At 37.5% G+C, this 19,330-nt stretch overlaps 2 protein-coding genes across 2 annotated transcripts; one reads left to right on the plus strand and one right to left on the minus strand.

Moving 5' to 3' along the window:
* Positions 1 to 839: 839 nt before the first annotated feature.
* Positions 840 to 7,554, plus strand: plac8.2 (placenta associated 8, tandem duplicate 2). Its single transcript, XM_007570798.2, has 5 exons — positions 840 to 3,998; positions 4,133 to 4,242; positions 5,705 to 5,829; positions 7,005 to 7,113; positions 7,206 to 7,554. Exons 2-4 carry the CDS (start codon positions 4,158 to 4,160, stop codon positions 7,107 to 7,109), a joined length of 315 nt encoding a protein of 104 aa, XP_007570860.1. The 5' UTR covers positions 840 to 3,998; positions 4,133 to 4,157; the 3' UTR covers positions 7,110 to 7,113; positions 7,206 to 7,554.
* Positions 7,555 to 10,136: 2,582 nt separating this feature from the next.
* On the minus strand, positions 10,137 to 17,044 carry LOC103151004 (COP9 signalosome complex subunit 4). Its single transcript, XM_007570800.2, has 10 exons — positions 16,899 to 17,044; positions 16,026 to 16,105; positions 15,762 to 15,913; positions 15,193 to 15,296; positions 14,950 to 15,103; positions 14,691 to 14,841; positions 13,796 to 13,966; positions 12,452 to 12,567; positions 12,251 to 12,335; positions 10,137 to 10,626 (listed from the first exon to the last, which is right to left on the minus strand). Exons 1-10 carry the CDS (start codon positions 16,970 to 16,972, stop codon positions 10,493 to 10,495), a joined length of 1,221 nt encoding a protein of 406 aa, XP_007570862.1. The 5' UTR covers positions 16,973 to 17,044; the 3' UTR covers positions 10,137 to 10,492.
* Positions 17,045 to 19,330: the final 2,286 nt, after the last annotated feature.

Raw genomic sequence — 19,330 nt, forward strand, 5'->3', positions numbered from 1 at the left:
GAAATTGAAAATCATGCCCCTTCCTGAGTTTCAGTTACAGCCGCTCATTATATCGGGAGCCCATATCATTACAGCCAGGTCGTTATTATGTGAGCTCATAACGCAGAAAGACCGAGGGGGCCTCGGTTGGTTACATGGGGAAGCAGCGCCACCGTGTGTGCAAAACGGAGCGCAGCACGGCATTTAGAAACCCGAAGAGCAATAAACTGTTGAAAGAGGTACATGAAGGAAAGCACTTTTCATCTAGTTATTAACTTCTTTTTATTTCTATTTCACACTGTCTATGTAAAGCCCCCCAGAAAAAGTCCCAGTTCAACGAATCTATATCTAGGGGTGTGAGAATCCTTGTTAAATGACGTTTAACTAAAGTCCTACGGGGTTTAGAGTCCCAGTTGACGGCGTTTCAACTAAAAACCTAGAGGTTGGAGTCCTTGTCAAACGGTGTTTGTGACTAAAGTCCCAGAGGGTTAAAGCCCCAGTTAAACGACATTTAACTGAAGTCCTAAAAGAGGTGCAGGTTTTAATGTTTTTATCTTTTTTAATCTTTTTCAAAATGTCTTTCTCTTTCTCACTGTTTATTCAATGTCACATGCTGTTTTTATTTTAATTATGTAAAGCACTTTGAAATGCCTTGCTGCTGAAATGTGCTATACAAATACAATTTGATTGATTGATATATCTGCGATTGTAAAAAAAAAAAAGGGGGCATCAGTTTCGAGGTTTATGGGATTGGGATGTAGGTACAGAGTGGAATGTTTCACTCTATAAAGTTTTTTTTTTAAGGTTTTATTGGCTCTAATCTAATTGGCTCTTATCTTTTATTTGATAGTTAATTGACAGGAAAGCGGGAAATGAGAGAAGGGGAAGCAAAGGTCGCCAGGTCAGGAATCAAACCAGCAACGGCCACGACGAGGACTAAGGCCTCCATATGTGGGTTGTGCTTAACCCCTCCGCCTCCACAGCACATCATCACTGTGTAAAGTTATAAAAATATAACTTTTACTGTTTATAAGCAAACAGTATTGAGCAATAGTGTTACATCGCATGTCAGTTTTTTTAAGTAGTGTTCTTGTATTTTCTGAGGTGCAGCAACATCTTTCTGTCGTCTTTTTTCAGTGGCTCAATGTTTAATTGTTGATAATTTAAAGATCCATATTTTTATGTTTGTGAAATTAATAAATAACCTATTCCAATGGGACCCAAACTAAGCTTTTTGGCTAAAGTGCAAAGTTCTTTCTGCAGAAGAGAAATACAATACTAAGCACTCTGTCCCCACACTGGTGGTGGCAGCATTATGTTGCCGGAAATCCTGTAAGAAAACCTGGAGTAAGACTTTTTTTATTATTATTATTGTGGTGGATGTTTTTCATCGACCTTTACAATCCAAAAAGCCATTTTCTGTTCCAGAGGCACACCTCTTCTAAATAGAGCCAGCTCTACAAATTCATTGCTTAGACTGAAGCCTGTTCATGTTTTGGAATGGCCTAGTTGAAGTCCAGACCTAAATCTAGGGTGTTATTAGAAAGAAATTTGAAAACTATGCATCAGTTCCCTCCAGCTACACAACTGAGTGCTCATGTATGTTGTTCTGTTATGTAAAAGTTCAATAAAAGACATAGATTTTGTGGTTGTAATATGAAATAATATATAATGCAACAAACTATGGACAAGTTCGAAGGTATGTATAGTTTTTAAAGGGGACCTATTACAAAAATTTACATTTTCTGCGTTTTTATACTTCCATTTGGGTCTCAAATGGTTCTAAAAGTTTTTAAATTTTTTGGTGACTGGAAAACAAGCCATTTCAAAAATCCTCAGGATTGTTGAGCCACAATCGGAAGCATCTGCACCGTTACCTAGCAACCCAAGCTGAGCTCCAGCATGTTTGGTGAGCTGGCTTTACGGCTGTATGTGTTGTACAATGACTGCTGTAAGAAAGACAAGTGTTTTGTTGTTGACCTACCATCCAGAAACCACTTCCTGCATTCATGTTGGTTCCACTTCTGCTTTTCAAAGATGTCCAGTTGTGTAACTGGACATCTATCTGTTTGCAGCCGTTTTCATGTTGGAGTGTAAACATTGAGTTGTGGGGTGCGGGGGCGTGGTCAAGCAGCAGCTGGATTTAAAGAGACAAGAGAACCTAAAAGCTCATTTTGAAAGGAGCTCAGAATAGACAGAACCTGACACACTAAAATCTGATTTCTAAGGGATTTTGTGCAAAAGAAAAATATGTTGATAATGTTCTGTATTGCCTATAGGACTATCCTAATCTAGTAGAAGAAGCATAATAGTTCAGCTTTATGGAATTACACTTGCAGTTGCCTAAAAAAAAAAACAGAAAATAAATTGCAAATAATTTTACGTTGTCACTTTTTAAAACTGTTTTGCATTTCTAATGGCAAGAACAAAATGATGGCACTCCTACATTTTTGGCTCATGGTGCAAAAAGTGTGAAAACCACTGTATCCTATCCCCATCTTATAATCGTTATTTATTACGTCAATTAAAGTAAAACAATACAAGTGAATATAAAAATATCCTCTTATTTCAGCTACTTAAAACCGATCCTCTCACTCTTCGTGTTGGAGCAGGGCCAAAGTCCAGTTGAGTCAGTCCAGGATGGAAGGCTTTACATAATCTAATCTGGCTTCCTGCAACCAGCATCCATAATTTTAAAACTGTCTTGTACTGTTGTGCAACTCGTACAAGATAAGGTGCTTATGGCATGCTATCAGTTTGTCATTAATAATGCATTGATTTTATGTTGTCTGACATTAATGTTATCAGTGCTAAAGGGCGGGTCATTATTAACGCAGCTCAAAGTCCTTGAATATGAGTTTGGTTTCACACGAAACACACGCCCAAGCATTCATTTGGTGGCAGCGGTGGGAGTGAGGGATAACATAGTTATCTATATTTTTTTTAACAAAATCACCAGTGGCACAATTATTGATGCTTGTTTCTTTTCATTGCACGCTTGTTTTCACGTTTGCCGCGGTGCCCCGATGGCAGTTTTCTGGCCGAGCGCCGATCTTTAAAAAGCCTGACCTGCCGATCGATTCCGATTTAAGCCGATACCGATATTTTAGTCTGAAAAATCGTGAAAAATAGCAACAGTTGCGAAGTCGATAACGATGGGGTTGACAAAAAAAGAGAGACAAAAGAAAAGGAATTATTTAGCTACTTTTATTGTTGGAGGATAAAGAGGGTACGGAAAGCAAATAGAGAAAAACGTGAAAAATTAAGCTTTAAATCATCTTCAGTTCATGTTTTTGAGCGTGTGCTATATAAGAAAATCATGTCAGCATATGTTTCCATATACCTTTCTCTTTCTCTTGTCAGTCTTTTTATAATGTCTTTTTAAAACACTTGTATTTATGTGAAGAAATGCTAAAACACGCAGGTTTTTGATAGGCAAATTGAGTATTTTTGGAAGGAAAATTATGTTGTCTTTATATGTTTTTTTTAATGGCATCTGACAAAAGCATAAGAGGAAAGACATCTATGAATATGAAACATTACATATCGATTTGAACAATTGTTCGGGTGACATCCTCCTTTTCACATTCAATATTTGCCTCTCTCTCTAAACATATCCTGTGTCAGATTCCGCCTCTCTAGTATTTTTAGTCTTTTTCACACACCTTCAAACTTCCTTCCAGGATGTGTCTCACATCTTACTTCAATTTGAAGCCATCATATCCAACATGGAACATCACATGAGCTGTAAATGTTTCCTGAAAAAGATGCAGGTGCAAAAAAAAAGCAATGGAAACAGCCTCACCACTGAGGTTTATTGTCTCACCGTGGGGTGTGCATAGGTGTGTTTAACAATCTGTTTTCCAGAAACCTGTCGTCATGATTGGACGGGCGTTACACATATGCGGCTCCAGTCGGCCACCTTTGGTCGTTTATAAAGACCGCCGTCGCCTCCTGCTCTCTACCTGTCGCCCAGGAGACTGACTCAGCGGTATCACCCTCCTTCTGATCTGCACCTGGTAAGATTCATTCTTCTAACCGCTTCTCTGGAAACCACGGCTTCCACGCTGTTTGACGCTTAAAGCGAAGAGAGATTTACGGAGACCTGTGAGGGAGGATATTTAAGTGATTTGGGATTCTCTTCATCTCCCAGAGAGAAGTTTTTCATCATCGTCGTCATGGCTGTGACCAACCAACCAGGCAGATACGAGCCCTCCGACTTCCAGACGGGTCTGTGCGACTGCTGCGAAGACTTTAGAACCTGTAAGTAGCTTTCTACTCTTTTTTTCCCCCAAATTAATTGTTTGGGTAACACTTTATTTGAAGGGGTTTGAATAAGACTGTCATGACACTGTCATAAACATGAATAAGCCTTCATGAATATTTATGACTTGTCATAAAGCGTCATTCGGTAAATTATGACACTTTTAATACAAAGTTGACATTATTCAAAATGTCTTTGTTATGACAACTTGACATTAACCAAGAAATCATTACTGATATAAATTTGTTATAAAAGTATTACTGATTGCACTTCAAAAATGAGGTAACTTTATGTTATTAAAGGTAAAGTTTAAACAGTAATGATTTATTGGTTAATGTCAAGTTGTCATAACAAAAACATTTTGAATAATGTCAACTTTGTATTAAAAGTGTCATAATTTACCAAATGACGCTTTATGACAACAGTTATAAATATTCATGAAGACTTATTGATGTTCATGACAGGTGTTATGTCATGTTTATGAAAGTGTCATGACAGTCTTATTCACCCCCCTTCAAATAAAGTGTTACCATTGTTTGAAATTTTGATCATTTTCAGCATTTGTCAATCACTACAGTGTAAAAAAAAGGTTGTTTTTTTTACAGGAAAACTCTGGCAGCTGTGGTTTCCAGAGTTTTCCTTTGAAAATGACAGATGTTGAGTAATTAACTCTACTAAAAAAAATCTAAATTTACAGTGATTGAAATTACAGCAGTATTACATTAATAAGAAGCTACAACATAAAGTGACTAATATAGTGACAAAAACTATAGTTTTCCCAGTATTTGAATGTCATGTTAACAGAATTGTTTTAAGACTATAACAATATTTTTCTGCCTATCATCACCGTTTGTAGTTTAATGAAATACATTTGATAATGCTCCTCCCATATTGCTGCCATAAAAACAACATAAACATTTTGTTTGTTAGTTTACGAAAGGTTTCTGTAGATTAAACGCCACATTTATGTTTCCCACTTTACAATATTTCTCTGTTGCAATTTCAGTTTTTGTGTAAATTCCACGTGCGTTTTTTTTACAGTGCAAAAGCAATCAGAAGGTGCTAAAAAAAGTAGAAATATCTCTTGAACCTTTTCATATTTTGTCACGCCGCAAGTGCCAAGTTTTCTGCTCCTTATCAGTTAGTGTTAGTGTAACCATATCATTACACTAAAGTAGTGCATAGAAATTCTTATGTATTTTCTTTTACAATGGCTTTTTTTCTTTACATATTTCAACATAAAGCCAGTATCTAACAGTGATGATGGAAATGTGAAGCTCCTCCAGTTTAAGTAGTTAGTTTGCAGTTATCCCATAGTCCGTCTATGCTAAGCTAACGCTGTTTGGCTTAGCATGACAAACGAAAAGAGCACCAGGAGCTGACGTCACAGCTGAAACGTGTAAAAAGTCTCAACATCTCCTAACGTTTCCTTTAATGTGGTTCCACTCTTTGTGTCTTAAGGTTGCTACGGGTTTTTCTGCTTCCCGTGTCTCGGCTGCTCCATCGCTAGCGACATGAACGAGTGCTGTCTGTGCGGCACCGGCATGTCAATCCGCAGCGTCTACAGAACCAGATACAACATCAGGGTGAGCACCCAAAGCAACAACAGCAAGTTGAATTCACAACTTCTACTGTAGAATTAGGTAAAGAAGAATGTCCCACTAAACGTAGCATCAGAAAACGGTTAAAATAAATGCATCTGAAAGAACCCAGAATAAACTATTTGACAAAATGTATTTAATTTAATATTTAAATTACTATTTCAGAGCATGGGTGGTTAAAGTAAATATATTTTCAGCAACTTCAACAGTTGGTTGAATAATTATCTGTCAATTCAATAGGGAATTGTCCCTCCCCACAGTGTAAGCACCGCATAGAGCCCACAGAGCTGGACCTGCCCAGGGAACCATTTATGCCAGAACCGCCTCTGTAGACTTGACAAACAGCAGCAGGCAGAAAGCTGACAAGAGAAAAACTTTTTAAGATGCAATTTAATACATCATCTAAGTATTTTTACTGCAATACCTTTATGACAAAGGTGTGATTCTCACGCTGCCTTGGCAGAGTGGCAGATGAGGGACATTACTGTCACCACATTGGCATCCGGCCACAGTGACGTCACTTTAAACAAACTGTTAACCAATAAATGCGTCTAAAAACGGTTACTTTTTACCTCCACATGCTTTTTACTTCCACATGCTAAAAGTGTCGTGTTCTCGCAGTATTTTCCCAAGAAGTTTAGCTGTATCGTCAAGATAATATATTTATTTTATAATTATCTGCCATTTTGTATGCCAGAAAGGTGGAAATCACAGCTATTAGTTTCTAGGGGTGGCCCAAAAAATGTTTTATTTGTATTTTTTCATGAATACGTAGGCCTGTCACAATAAGCACTAAATTAATTATTCGCATGATGAATGAAAACTTGCGCAATAATTTCATGATTTATATTTTTTCTCTTTTCTCTCTTTCTACCAAAAACTGGATGATAAAAGCCTTCAGTCTTATAGACTGAAGACTAAAGTGTTTGAATTTTTTTTCTTTAGGAACTGTAGAAACTGCATGAACCTCTTTGTTTTCCAGTTCCTGTTTAAAGCCCATATAATTTATAACCCTTGCTTAGTGTACATCATATTTCTGCCCACACAAACTGAACTTCCTCCTGGCATCCATACATTTTGTTTTTTTAGTTGGTCTATTTTTGACCTTATCAGCTCGGTCAGGAGAACCAACCTCTCATAGTGACTGCTTGTGCTCGTAGGGATCTCTGTGTCAGGATTACTTGAAGGCGGGCTGCTTCCCCATATGCGCCACCTGCCAGCTGAAGCGGGACATCGACCGGAGAAAGGAGCAGGGCATTTTCTAAACAGGTGAGCGTCTCACGCGCAAAAAACATTCGATATTTGCGTAATTGTGAAGGCTGAACTGATGGGAAACCACGTGTTTCCTCTGTGTCTTATAGACGCGAAGTCATGACGACAGTGAAGCCGTAAACCCCCCATGGACTGCTGGACTGATAAGGAGGAGCCTTTCTCTCTTTCTTGATGAAGAAATTATTCTGTTTACTACATCGTTTTTTTGTTTTTTTTCTTCTTCTTTATTTTACGTTGTGTCGTTCACCTTTTCCATCAATCACCTCGTGATTCGTTGTTTTTCCTTTATCCACGAACCTTTGGTCAACATTGGGAAGCCACGTTTATCTCCTGCTATTAGTCCCACCCAGGGTTATGATGTACTGCGGTCATGTTGGAGGAACAAACCCTGCGATCATTAGAATATGCCGCTAATAGTTTAACATTATGTTGTAAAACTCTTTGCGTTTTACAACATAATGTAAAACACAAAGAGTTTTACATTACGTCAAATGTAAAACTCAGTTTTACAAGCGTCAACACTAGCTTGTAAAACTGTTGTCATCTTCCAGAGGAACACATGAAAACTTGATTTTAAATTAAATAGTTTTAATAAACGCTCTTAAGTTGTATGTGCTTTCTTGTCTCTCTTTCATTTTATTGCAAATTTTCTCTTGAATCAACAAAGCTTTACAAAATATCATCTTTCTTACTTTTTCGCTCTCTGGTTTCCCTGAGTGTGCCTCCAAGTTTGATAATGCAGATTATCAAAATTAATTAACCACAACATGGCTATATCCTATGTATTGTTACTTAAAGAAGGATGAGTAGATTTCCGCCAGAAAAACTCCAAAACTTTCTAGAAAATACAAGGAAATATCTGAGCTCGACCAGTCAAAACTTTGCAAGAAACCCTCCCCCTGCCTCCAGAAATTTTTAGATTAACATTAGAAATTTCTAGAACAGTTTTGACTTTTCAAACTCAGAAAATTTCCAGAAGTCGAAAAATGTTGACTTCTGAAGATTTTTCTAGAAAGTTTCTGAGATAAACCTAAAATTTTATTTTTTTGGTAGAAATGTACTCTTTCCTGTTCTATTTTCTATTTTGTTTATTTTCTATCTATAATTGCCTCAATACCACAGCATAATCCTGAAGTTTTTTGTAAAGCCGGCACCATGGAAGATCTTTTCACAATTTTTCTTCTTCTCTTAAGTGACTACCAGGCAAACGAGAAAAATGACCCACATCTCCATGACCCTGTGTAAAAAAGCGATTGTAAGGTTTATTGCTTGTTACATAATGTCTTCATGGTGTAAAGAACTGCCTTGTTGCTGAAATGTGGTAATAAATGTGACTACCAATATATTACTTACTTCAAGAAGGGTATGGCATCCTATGGTAACCAGGAGGCCTTCTAGGTCAAAGCAGCTTTATGAAAAACAGCTGATTTGTAATGCTAAGTCATCTTTAAGAAGTCTGATAGCTGTCTGTGGACATTTAATGAGCACCATGACAAATATCTTCTGTGTTGTTTACTCATTTATGACTCTGATAAACTCCCAATAATAATAAAAAGCTCCATAAATTACTAGAAGTCATTGTGTGATCAGTAAAATCCTTGCAGTGACGATCATACAGTGCATTGCACAAGGTGGGCGGGTAAAACAGAACCGCTTCTAAATGCTTCAACTAGATAGTGGAAACTTGGAGACATACCTGCATTTTCCATACAAACGTGCGCAAAAACGTTGTCAATATTCCGCTAATGTAGATAAAACGCAATTTCTCAATTGCAGTGTTTCCATTAGACAACAAACGCAATTAAAATCACACATGCTGCGCCGTCACACTTCAACTACTTCCTGTCGTCTTCTTCGTGGTTTGCGCCTATGTCTACATCCGGTTGTTGATCATGTGACTCATATGGTACAGTGTTTACATTGCAGTTTTGCGAAATAAACCAACTTCAATATGGCCAGAAAAACACATCATCTTTGCACTAAAACTTTCAATTGATAAGTTTTTTTTCTTCTCTTTCTCACTGTTTACGTTTTAATTATGTTTTTTAAATCTCTTTCTCACATGCTGTTTTTATTTTAATTATGTAAAGCACTTTGAAATGCCTTGCTGCTGAAATGTGCTATACAAATAAAATTTGCTTGATTGATTAATTTAAATTGGCGTGTTTAAGGGAATTTATTTTCTAATTGTCAAACTCCGTAATTATATGCTCAATCAATGGAGACACTGCTGTTGACAACAATCCCAAAACATACAGCTGGTATTAAAATGAATAAAAAGTTGTTTACCTCAGTCTAATTGAAATACATGACCTGTGCTTAAAACTATAGAAATTTAATTTTAAATAAGTCTGCCATTGCTGAATGAAAGGTAAAGTAGTCAGAATTCTGACAGAAGCTTCTTTATGCAACAAAACAAAATGTCTTTGCTACTTGCAAACCTAACATTAAAGGGAGTCTATATATGCATTTGAATCTGAATAAATATGAATCTATAATTATTTCCAACCACTTGTTTTGTGTATCTATGGCAACAAGATATTGGTTTTTATATTAGCATTGTATTAGCATGCCTAACGCTCCCTTGAACTATGACCCCAAGCTCCAGGGTGTCATGCCGTAAAAGTCATGACACTGTCGTACAGCAAGTCTTCAGTCAGAGGCCTCGTCAGATTCACTGCGAGATTGACTGCAACTGGAGATACTTCCTGCCCACAGCATCAGAGTCCATGACTCTTTGAAGATCCCTGGATGATGAGTTATGAGCCAAACTCCTGCTTTCAAAGAGCTGTTCACATCTACCGATGATCCATCAAGTTTATTTTTTAATAATGTTTTTCTTTTACAACTTTTAAAACCAACTACTTTAAGTTCATTGTTACTCTTAAAAACCTTTGTAGATCATTTTAGGCCTCATTTATTGTATTTAAACGTGCAGATAAGAGGCTATAAAGCAAAAAATGACTCCAAATGGAGATTTACTGTTGCTAAAAGAAAAAACAGAGAAGACAACAGTTATTTAGCTCAACGGGTCACTTTAACTTTAGATTTATTTCTCTTCACTGAAAATACAGCTTTGTACCAACAAGTATACCATTATTCACCAACCACTTACACGGCACGTTGTCAACCTTATTACATGCTAACTTATGAGGCCAGATTGTTAACATGTTAATTATTAGTCGCTCTTGAAAGTACATTCACTGGCTTCCTCCACAGCTGGAGGATTGCTGTTATTTAAACAGTATTCATAATAAAAAAAACAAAAATACAAACAATATGAAGTTCTTCTCGGGTGTTTTAATAACTGGGGCTTCAGAGATGACATTGTTTGAGCAGGAAGACAGAAGTAGGGTAAGGGGAGGCGTACTGATGTTCACTGGGTCATCTGGGCTTCCATAGCCTGGGCTGCCCACTCTGGAGCTGCCTGGCGAATCTTTTCTAGCAGGTTGTTGACTTGAAAACACAGAGACTGGATCTGTTTGTCCCAGGTGGGAAGGGGTTCCCGGGCTGCCAGAGACACAGAAAACAACCAGATGAAGACATGCGGGCTGTGTGCTGAGGAATCCAGGTTAACGAGGCTGCCCCCTTCTGGACACAGACGCTAGTAACAATTTTGCTAGTGCAAAATCCTCCATTTTGCTCTGTGTGGAGGCAACTAAAAAGTCATTGCTGCAGATAAAGTAGAATGAAAAAAACAAACTTACATAATTATGTTGCCACAGCTGCCCATGTTTTATGTTGTTGTTGGACAGACTGAACCGACATGCCAATATCCCCCCTTGGGGATTAATAAATTCATGAATTAATTAATGAGGTTACATCACCTGTGTTGGATGACCGTGAATTCAAAATAGTTTTTCAGGCTGTTATTTGCAGCCTTGCTTATTTCATAAGCAGGCCGATTAATGATCAGTTTCAGTTTTGATTGTGGAAATGCAGAGGATTCTTGACATGTACAGAAGCTGGAGGCCAGTTCAGCATCTTAAACTTCTTGTTGGGATCTTCAAACTATTCTAGGGCTGAAACGATTAATCGTGCCTTTGAATCGATTATTGAAATAATTGTCAACTACTTTAATCATTAACTAGAGTACACAGACAAGAAAAAAAAAGGTCAGTTGATCAAAGAACACACCGCAGTAAATAAACCAAAACTATTCAAAAATGTATATTTGTTTATACATTTTGCATTCAAGAAAAGAAAAAAAAAAGACATCTTTGACTGTAAATATGTTCTACCCAGAATGCCTCAATGCAGTTTAAGTTTCACCTGGTTTAAATTCTGTAAAATAAATAAAATAATAATAATAAAATCTCCTATTGAGCACTTTTTGCAGTATAATTATGAATCAATTAATCAAAAATAAATAAATAAACAGATCAGCCCTAGATTGTATTAATGTTAAATCAAGTAGAAAGAGCTGAACTTTCCACATGTTGATGTTAGAAGAATTATTTTAGCTGCAGATTTATTGTTTTCTCTGTATGATCAAACGTTCACTAAAGAAATACCACTATTGTATTTTTGGAAAATAATTGTTTAATTTCTTCTTTAAAAAAGACAATTAATTACCTGTTTATTTCTATTTTTTACACAATTATAGTCTTGTATAAAATAAGCTTAAGTGGTTAAATGGAAAAAAGAATAAAAAAAATTCATACAATTCATACTAAGAATAATCGGTTACTAAAATAATCTTTATTTTAGCCCTAAACTACTCATGAACAGTTTGTTTCATGGCTTGGTATCCCGCGGTAACCGGCCCTGGAAGCCGGGGAAGATTTGTTTACATGAAAGGCTGTACTTGGTCTCCCTGGTGATCCCTGCTATCCCAAAGTTTGCCCTGTGGACCCCGGCCCAAAGCATCCGACTGCCTCCAGGTGCTTAACTCTGTTTTCCCATGATGCATCCTGGTACCAAGTATTTACTAAATCAGCAAAAGATTCACCTGACACTCCAGATAATGTTTCTGACGTGCAATGAGCTCCAACTAACTGCGCATTCAGACACCTGACATTTTCCTGCTTCTAACATGTCAACTTTGACGGTATGGTATCTTAACATACTTACACTTGAATAAAAAAATAAAATTAAATTAAAAAGAGACGGCAACCAGATCTCAGAGACTCACTTTCAAAGTGAACGATGCCGTCTATCTGGTCGATGAAGCCGTTCATGCGTCCCTCAGTGATCATCTGAGACGCAATCTTCTCAGCCTAGACACAGAGACGTTGTTTGCTTATTGCTGGTGAAACAGATAATCTGCAGGACAACATGCACATCCGCCACAGAGCGAACGTCCTGTTTGAACACGAGAACGTGAAGCCGTCACCTTCGCCGGGGGGATTTCCAGCAGCGCTCCCAGCTCTTCGAATGTGATGTTGTTGTAGAGTTTGCTGGCTGACAGCAGGTTGTGCTCGATCACGGCTCTGTCCAGGATGCTGGAGCCTGAAACAAGAGAGAGAGTTTGTCATCTCCAGCTGTAAATTTGTAAAGTTAAAAAAAAACAAACTTTTCTTCATCTTATTGGGGTAAAAATTGTTCCAGATATGGAAAATGTGCCACTGTTCTTTGATCCTTTTAGACCTCTGACATGTTTGCAGGGAACAAAGTCATGTGTCATTTCAGACGGACAAAACAACCAACTACAAAAAAAGTGATTTCGTTATGTAAATGTAGGTGATAATAATTAAAATCGGTATCGGCCAATGTTGGTAAATAAAAAACAAACAAACAAAAAAAACCATAACTGTATTGATTCTGTAAATAAAAGTGAGATGATATTAACATCTTGTTGCCGTTTGTGTTTCCTGAAGGGGAGGGGCTTGGCCATGTGACAGTGACCGTGATGCAGCAGAGGATTGTGGGTGTTTCCCTAAAGCACAGAAGCAACATCAGCACTGTGAGTTTTTTTCAGGTGTTGAAAGCATAGAAAAATATACATACTATTGATAAATATTGGATATAGTTAGCGGCCCAAATTTTCAGATCGGCGCATCTCTAATGGCTATATTTCACTAAAAGTAGCAGATCCACCGATCCTTTTTCTTGTAAAAGGATCGGTTCCAATCTTTTTTGTTTGTCCCTTTAAACTTTTCCAAAAAAGAAACAAAACTTTATGAAGATGTATGTTTTGTTTTCACTGAAACATACAGATTTTTCCAGGATTAAAGTTCCCTGAAAATAAAACAAAACTACAAGTGATGACATACCCAGAGAAATATACAAGTATTAATTTTACTTATTTTTTCTGAAAAGGAAAATTACAGTTATCATCACAAAAAAATCAGATCTGAATCAAAACTCTGCAGTGAAAGAATGATTAGTTCCTTCACTCTCCCCAGAGTCATTATTCACACTGGAGCTTCTCTTTGTTCAAACTTAGATTATTAAAAAGTTTATCTGCTGCGGATAAGATGATAACTCCTCGTGTTTGGTCAGCTTTGTCTGAAATTGATAAAATGAAACTTTGCTGAAATACGTTAAGGACCAAATTACCTAAGATCCCTCATAAAATAAAAAGTTGGTCACAGGCAAAATGGTCCCACATACTCACTGGAGAGTCCTAAACATAACTAAATACATGACAACCAGGAATAACAAACCAGGTTTAGCAATGTATGAGTTTCTGTTGCGTAAAGTCCTGTGTTGTTACCGTCCTGTGTTGTGTTGTTACCGTCTGCTGTTGTGGCTTTCTGATGGGGCATCAGCATGGCAGCAAACTCCTGCAGCTGGTTCCCTCTGATGATGCGGTCCAGGTACATCTTCTCCAAGATGCCGTAAGCAGCCAGCTGCTGGCAGCGCTCGTCTTTGAAGAGAGTGGCCAACATACGGGAGCGCTGCTGACCTGCAACGGATCAAAAATAGAATGTTGGGAAGTACAACAAAAAAAAACAAAACAAAAAAAAAAACGGCCAAAGTTAGCAAGTTTTCAAAATACCAGTATCAGTTCGATAAGTAAAACTGGCCGATATTAACAACCAATGATTATTCCCATCTTGTTGCCATCTGTGTTTGTGTTTCTCAAGGGGAAGGTGGTGGGGTTGGTCATGTGGTATTTGCAGTGTACACTTCTACTAATATGCTAATGCATTAATAGCAAAGCTATTTTTTTGCATAGCACTTTAGCTAACTTTGAAAACATCTAGCATACTTAACTTCCCCTAAATAAATTTTCCCAATAAATCCTAAGGCTATCTAGGCTGTTTTGTCAACTCTCAGTTTGAATAAAGCTTGACAATCTGCATTGAAGTTTTGGTTATTGAAACCTGTATTCATGCTCTTATTTTGAAGTCTGTTTACGCAGCAGTCCTGTCTTCTCACATTCTCTCTCTTGTTTCCCTCTAAGAAACTTTATTGACCATTTGTGGCGAGTACGGTACAAATGAACAAATGTTTATGTTTAGATTTTTGATTAACATTGGTCTATATTGATTATTGGCCAGCAATAGTAGTATGGAATATACTGACCAAAATGTTCATATTAATGCATCCCTAATATAATGACAAGTAAAGAAAGAGCTGATGAGATCATTTCTGAAAAATGTAAGTCAAGGTCAGACTTCCTATACCTGCGGAGGCCAGTATGGTGCAGTTCAGAGCGTGTTTCAGCGCCTCCAGTCGTTCACTTTCATGGACGATAGACTTATAAGACAACTCGTTGTATCTCTGCGCAGCTTCAATGAACTTCCTCCTGAAATCAAGGACTCTGGCGTAGCACACCTAACAAAGAGCAACAGCTTAAGTCGCAGCACAACAGGAGGACAGACTTCACCGTAGAGACTTTGCACCTCGGAGGAAGGCTTTGTTTTCGATAAAGAGATCGCGCACCTTATAGTGGATCTGCAGCTGTTCGTTCGACGACTCATTCTGAAGCAGCGAGGCTCTGTTGATGTAGGCCTCCGCCTGCACGGGGTCGTCGTCTTCTAAGTAGAGCCGAGCAATTTTTAGGTACGTGTCCAACTTATAGTCGACGTTATATTGCCTGTGTCGGGGGAGGAGGAGCGAAGAGGCATTCAAATACGTGAAACTTTTATGGAGATCTGAACGCTGATCTGTAAACAAACTACGTACTTTTGCCCGGTTTCCAGAGGAATGCCAACTAAAACTTGCGCGGCATTTCTCCAGTCTCCCTCCTTTTCATAAATAGTTGCTAAGTGCTGTCTGATTGAGGCCACCTGAAGACACAGGAGCATCATTTAAACATGTAGGATACAATCAGTTATGTTCTTTAACTTTACAAGGGCAAAATGTAACTTTTATAAGAAATACTTTTTTTTACATATTTGTTGAAACTGTCACTCCCCGTCAGCAGAGCTTGTCGTGAATGCTAAAGCTAGTTAGCATGGCCATCAATGAAGACGGGTAAACGGTTTTCCTTTAACAGTGAGATGTTTCTCAGCGTGTTCACAAGTTGATTAACAGCGTTAAGACACACCCTCTGGCTCTGATTTGTTGTTTTTGACCAGGCGGTGGAGAAGTTCAATCTTTTTACAGATTATCTGTCTCATTTTATACTGTCACGACATGGTGACAGTTTTAACAAACGTAAAAAACTTTTATTTATTTATTTTTAAAGTTACATACTGTAGTTTAAAAAAAAAATCTCCATGGTTGTTGTGGCAAAACATAAAGAAATCTACCTGTTCCTCAAAGGAGATGACCCTCGGCTGGATCTTTTCCAAGGTGAAGTGATACACCGCTTTAGCCGTGGCGTCTGGCAGGTTGGGCAAGTGCGTGCAGAAGTCGGTCAGCAGCTGTCTCGAGATAACAAGGCTGACGTTCTCGTTGACCACTGCAAAAAAATAAAAAATAAATTTGAAAAAAGCATAAAATTTCACAGTTGCTCGAAGAAGCAGACTTGTAGATGAGGCTGGCCACATGAGAACAATATCCGTAATGCATACTCGCTTCGACAAAGGCCTTCAAGGACTCCAGCTGCTCTGCATCCGTCAGCTGCATGGCTTTCTCCAAAATCTGTCGATATCTACAGAGAAATTTGACTGATTACACGCACTATTAAGGTTTCTTGTGGAAGTCTTCTTAAAAATGTGAAATAAATGTTTAATGATAAGGTAATGAGAAGAATCAAACAGTTCAGCAAGAAAACAGAGGATATACCAATCACCAGATCAGTGATTGAAATTGATCATTTTGGAAAATTCTTATTTTTTTCGTTCTGATCAACTCAACATCCACATGTCGTTGTAGTTTAACTCATTCGCTCTTAGAATAGTAAAAGAATCGTTACAGACTATCTGCTTCTCTTGGTTACAGATAGGAGCAGGTGAAAATGAAGTTTAATATGCGCCTTGTTCAGTATTTGCCTGTCTTCATAACAACATACACTCACAGAGGATTTTATCCGCAATATTTGTGGATTATTTGACATTCTTCCTAAACACATTATGCATTGCAATGTGTCTGTGTGATATGAAAAATAGCCAACTTGTAACTCGTTTTATGTTTTTTTTCTATCTGCAAATTAAAAAGCAACGTTAGCTTCCATGCAAGTCAGCAAGCATCGCAAAAAAATATATCAATAACCCAGAGTAACCTCTTGCTTGGTGAACACAAAATACTCTTAAATTGCGCTACACTGTCAGGCTGAAGCGTTCAGTCTAACGAATTGCTATGTGGCTAATATAACTAAGTGAATGATATTAGCATAGCTAAGTCTAACAAAGCTACATTGCTACTAGCTAACACGAATGCGGCGTTTCCGTTGTGAACTGATTTTTATTAGCAGCTTATGTTATTGTCCGCTGATAGCTACGTACTTGGCAGCAAGGTCCTTGTGAGATCCGGTTGAATTCATCAACTGTGCAAGCTCCTGTCTCACTTCGGCCGCCATTGTCGCTAAATGTGTTGCTAAAAAATGTCAACACCCGGTTTGCTAGCCTCTCTGCGCGTGTGCAGGCTGGAAGTGCGCGAGCTGCCTTCCTCCTGCGAGTCACGTGAGCGCGCACGCTGAAAGCTCTGACATAAATAGTACATTTGTCTTATGTATTGTTATCGTGTTAGAATCCCTGGAATAATTTGTACAAGTAAAAGCAGATATTTTAACACTTATTTAGCAAGGTGTATAATTGTTGACAAGCACAGAATCCACTAGAATAAACTTCATAAAACTAAATATATGGAAAGTGAAGTTTAGATAGATAAAAATATATATTTTTTGGTGTGTTTTCAATAAATTATCCTTTCCAGTAACAGTTTTATATTGCTTCTTTGATTAAAATAAACCATTTATACCAGGGGTGTCCAAAGTCGGTCCTCGAGGGTCGGCATCCTGCATGTTTTACTTCTCTCCCTGGTTTTACACACCTGCATTAAATGATGGCTCATTAGAAGGCCTAAGCAGAACACTGACTTGCTGAGGAGGTTGTTACAACCACTAGGGAGAGAACTAAATCATGCAGGATGCCGGCCCTCGAGGACCGACATTGGACACCCCTGATTTATACTGTTCAACAATCTGAGACAGTGGATAATATCAGCGCGACTTACNACAAGGAAATATCTGAGCTCGACCAGTCAAAACTTTGCAAGAAACCCCCCCCCGCCCCCAGAAATTTTTAGATTAACATTAGAAATTTCTAGAACAGTTTTGACTTTTCAAACTCAGAAAATTTCCAAAAGTTGAAAAATGTTGACTTCTGAAGATTTTTCTAGAAAGTTTCTGAGATAAACCTAAAATTTTATTTTTTGGTAGAAATTTACTCTTTCCTGTTTACTTATTCTATTTTCTATTTTGTTTATTTTCTATCTATAATTGCCTCAATACCACAGCATAATCCTGAAGTTTTTTGTAAAGCCGGCACCATGAAAGATCTTTTCACAATTTTTCTTCTTCTCTTAAGTGACTACCAGGCAAACGAGAAAAATGACCCACATCTCCATGACCCTGTGTAAAAAAGCGATTGTAAGGTTTATTGCTTGTTACATAATGTCTTCATGGTGTAAAGAACTGCCTTGTTGCTGAAATGTGGTAATAAATGTGACTACCAATATATTACTTACTTTAAGAAGGGTATGGCATCCTATGGTAACCAGGAGGCCTTCTAGGTCAAAGCAGCTTTATGAAAAACAGCTGATTTGTAATGCTAAGTCATCTTTAAGAAGTCTGATAGCTGTCTGTGGACATTTAATGAGCACCATGACAAATATCTTCTGTGTTGTTTACTCATTTATGACTCTGATAAACTCCCAATAATAATAAAAAGCTCCATAAATTACTAGAAGTCATTGTGTGATCAGTAAAATCCTTGCAGTGACGATCATACAGTGCATTGCACAAGGTGGGCGGGTAAAACAGAACCGCTTCTAAATGCTTCAACTAGATAGTGGAAACTTGGAGACATACCTGCATTTTCCATACAAACGTGCGCAAAAACGTTGTCAATATTCCGCTAATGTAGATAAAACGCAATTTCTCAATTGCAGTGTTTCCATTAGACAACAAACGCAATTAAAATCACACATGCTGCGCCGTCACACTTCAACTACTTCCTGTCGTCTTCTTCGTGGTTTGCGCCTATGTCTACATCCGGTTGTTGATCATGTGACTCATATGGTACAGTGTTTACATTGCAGTTTTGCGAAATAAACCAACTTCAATATGGCCAGAAAAACACATCATCTTTGCACTAAAACTTTCAATTGATAAGTTTTTTTTCTTCTCTTTCTCACTGTTTACGTTTTAATTATGTTTTTTAAATCTCTTTCTCACATGCTGTTTTTATTTTAATTATGTAAAGCACTTTGAAATGCCTTGCTGCTGAAATGTGCTATACAAATAAAATTTGCTTGATTGATTGATTTAAATTGGCGTGTTTAAGGGAATTTATTTTCTAATTGTCAAACTCCGTAATTATATGCTCAATCAATGGAGACACTGCTGTTGACAACAATCCCAAAACATACAGCTGGTATTAAAATGAATAAAAAGTTGTTTACCTCAGTCTAATTGAAATACATGACCTGTGCTTAAAACTATAGAAATTTAATTTTAAATAAGTCTGCCATTGCTGAATGAAAGGTAAAGTAGTCAGAATTCTGACAGAAGCTTCTTTATGCAACAAAACAAAATGTCTTTGCTACTTGCAAACCTAACATTAAAGGGAGTCTATATATGCATTTGAATCTGAATAAATATGAATCTATAATTATTTCCAACCACTTGTTTTGTGTATCTATGGCAACAAGATAT

The sequence above is a fragment of the Poecilia formosa genome, unplaced genomic scaffold, assembly GCF_000485575.1.
Source record: "Poecilia formosa unplaced genomic scaffold, Poecilia_formosa-5.1.2 Scaffold269, whole genome shotgun sequence".
NCBI classification, from domain to species: domain Eukaryota; kingdom Metazoa; phylum Chordata; class Actinopteri; order Cyprinodontiformes; family Poeciliidae; genus Poecilia; species Poecilia formosa.

What these genes read in the sequence shown, in the direction of transcription:
- plac8.2 (XM_007570798.2), top strand. Translation starts at nt 4,158, where the DNA reads ATGGCTGTGACCAACCAACCAGGCAGATACGAGCCCTCCGACTTCCAG. An exon ending in CTGCGAAGACTTTAGAACCT is followed by an intron (nt 4,243 to 5,704) that starts GTAAGTAGCTTT and finishes TTGTGTCTTAAG; the next exon opens with GTTGCTACGGGTTTTTCTGC. An exon ending in GAACCAGATACAACATCAGG is followed by an intron (nt 5,830 to 7,004) that starts GTGAGCACCCAA and finishes TTGTGCTCGTAG; the next exon opens with GGATCTCTGTGTCAGGATTA.
- LOC103151004 (XM_007570800.2), bottom strand. Translation starts at nt 16,972, where the DNA reads ATGGCGGCCGAAGTGAGACAGGAGCTTGCACAGTTGATGAATTCAACC. An exon ending in GAAGGCCTTTGTCGAAGCGA is followed by an intron (nt 15,914 to 16,025) that starts GTATGCATTACG and finishes ATTTTTTTGCAG; the next exon opens with TGGTCAACGAGAACGTCAGC. An exon ending in TGGAAATCCCCCCGGCGAAG is followed by an intron (nt 12,336 to 12,451) that starts GTGACGGCTTCA and finishes CTCTGTGTCTAG; the next exon opens with GCTGAGAAGATTGCGTCTCA.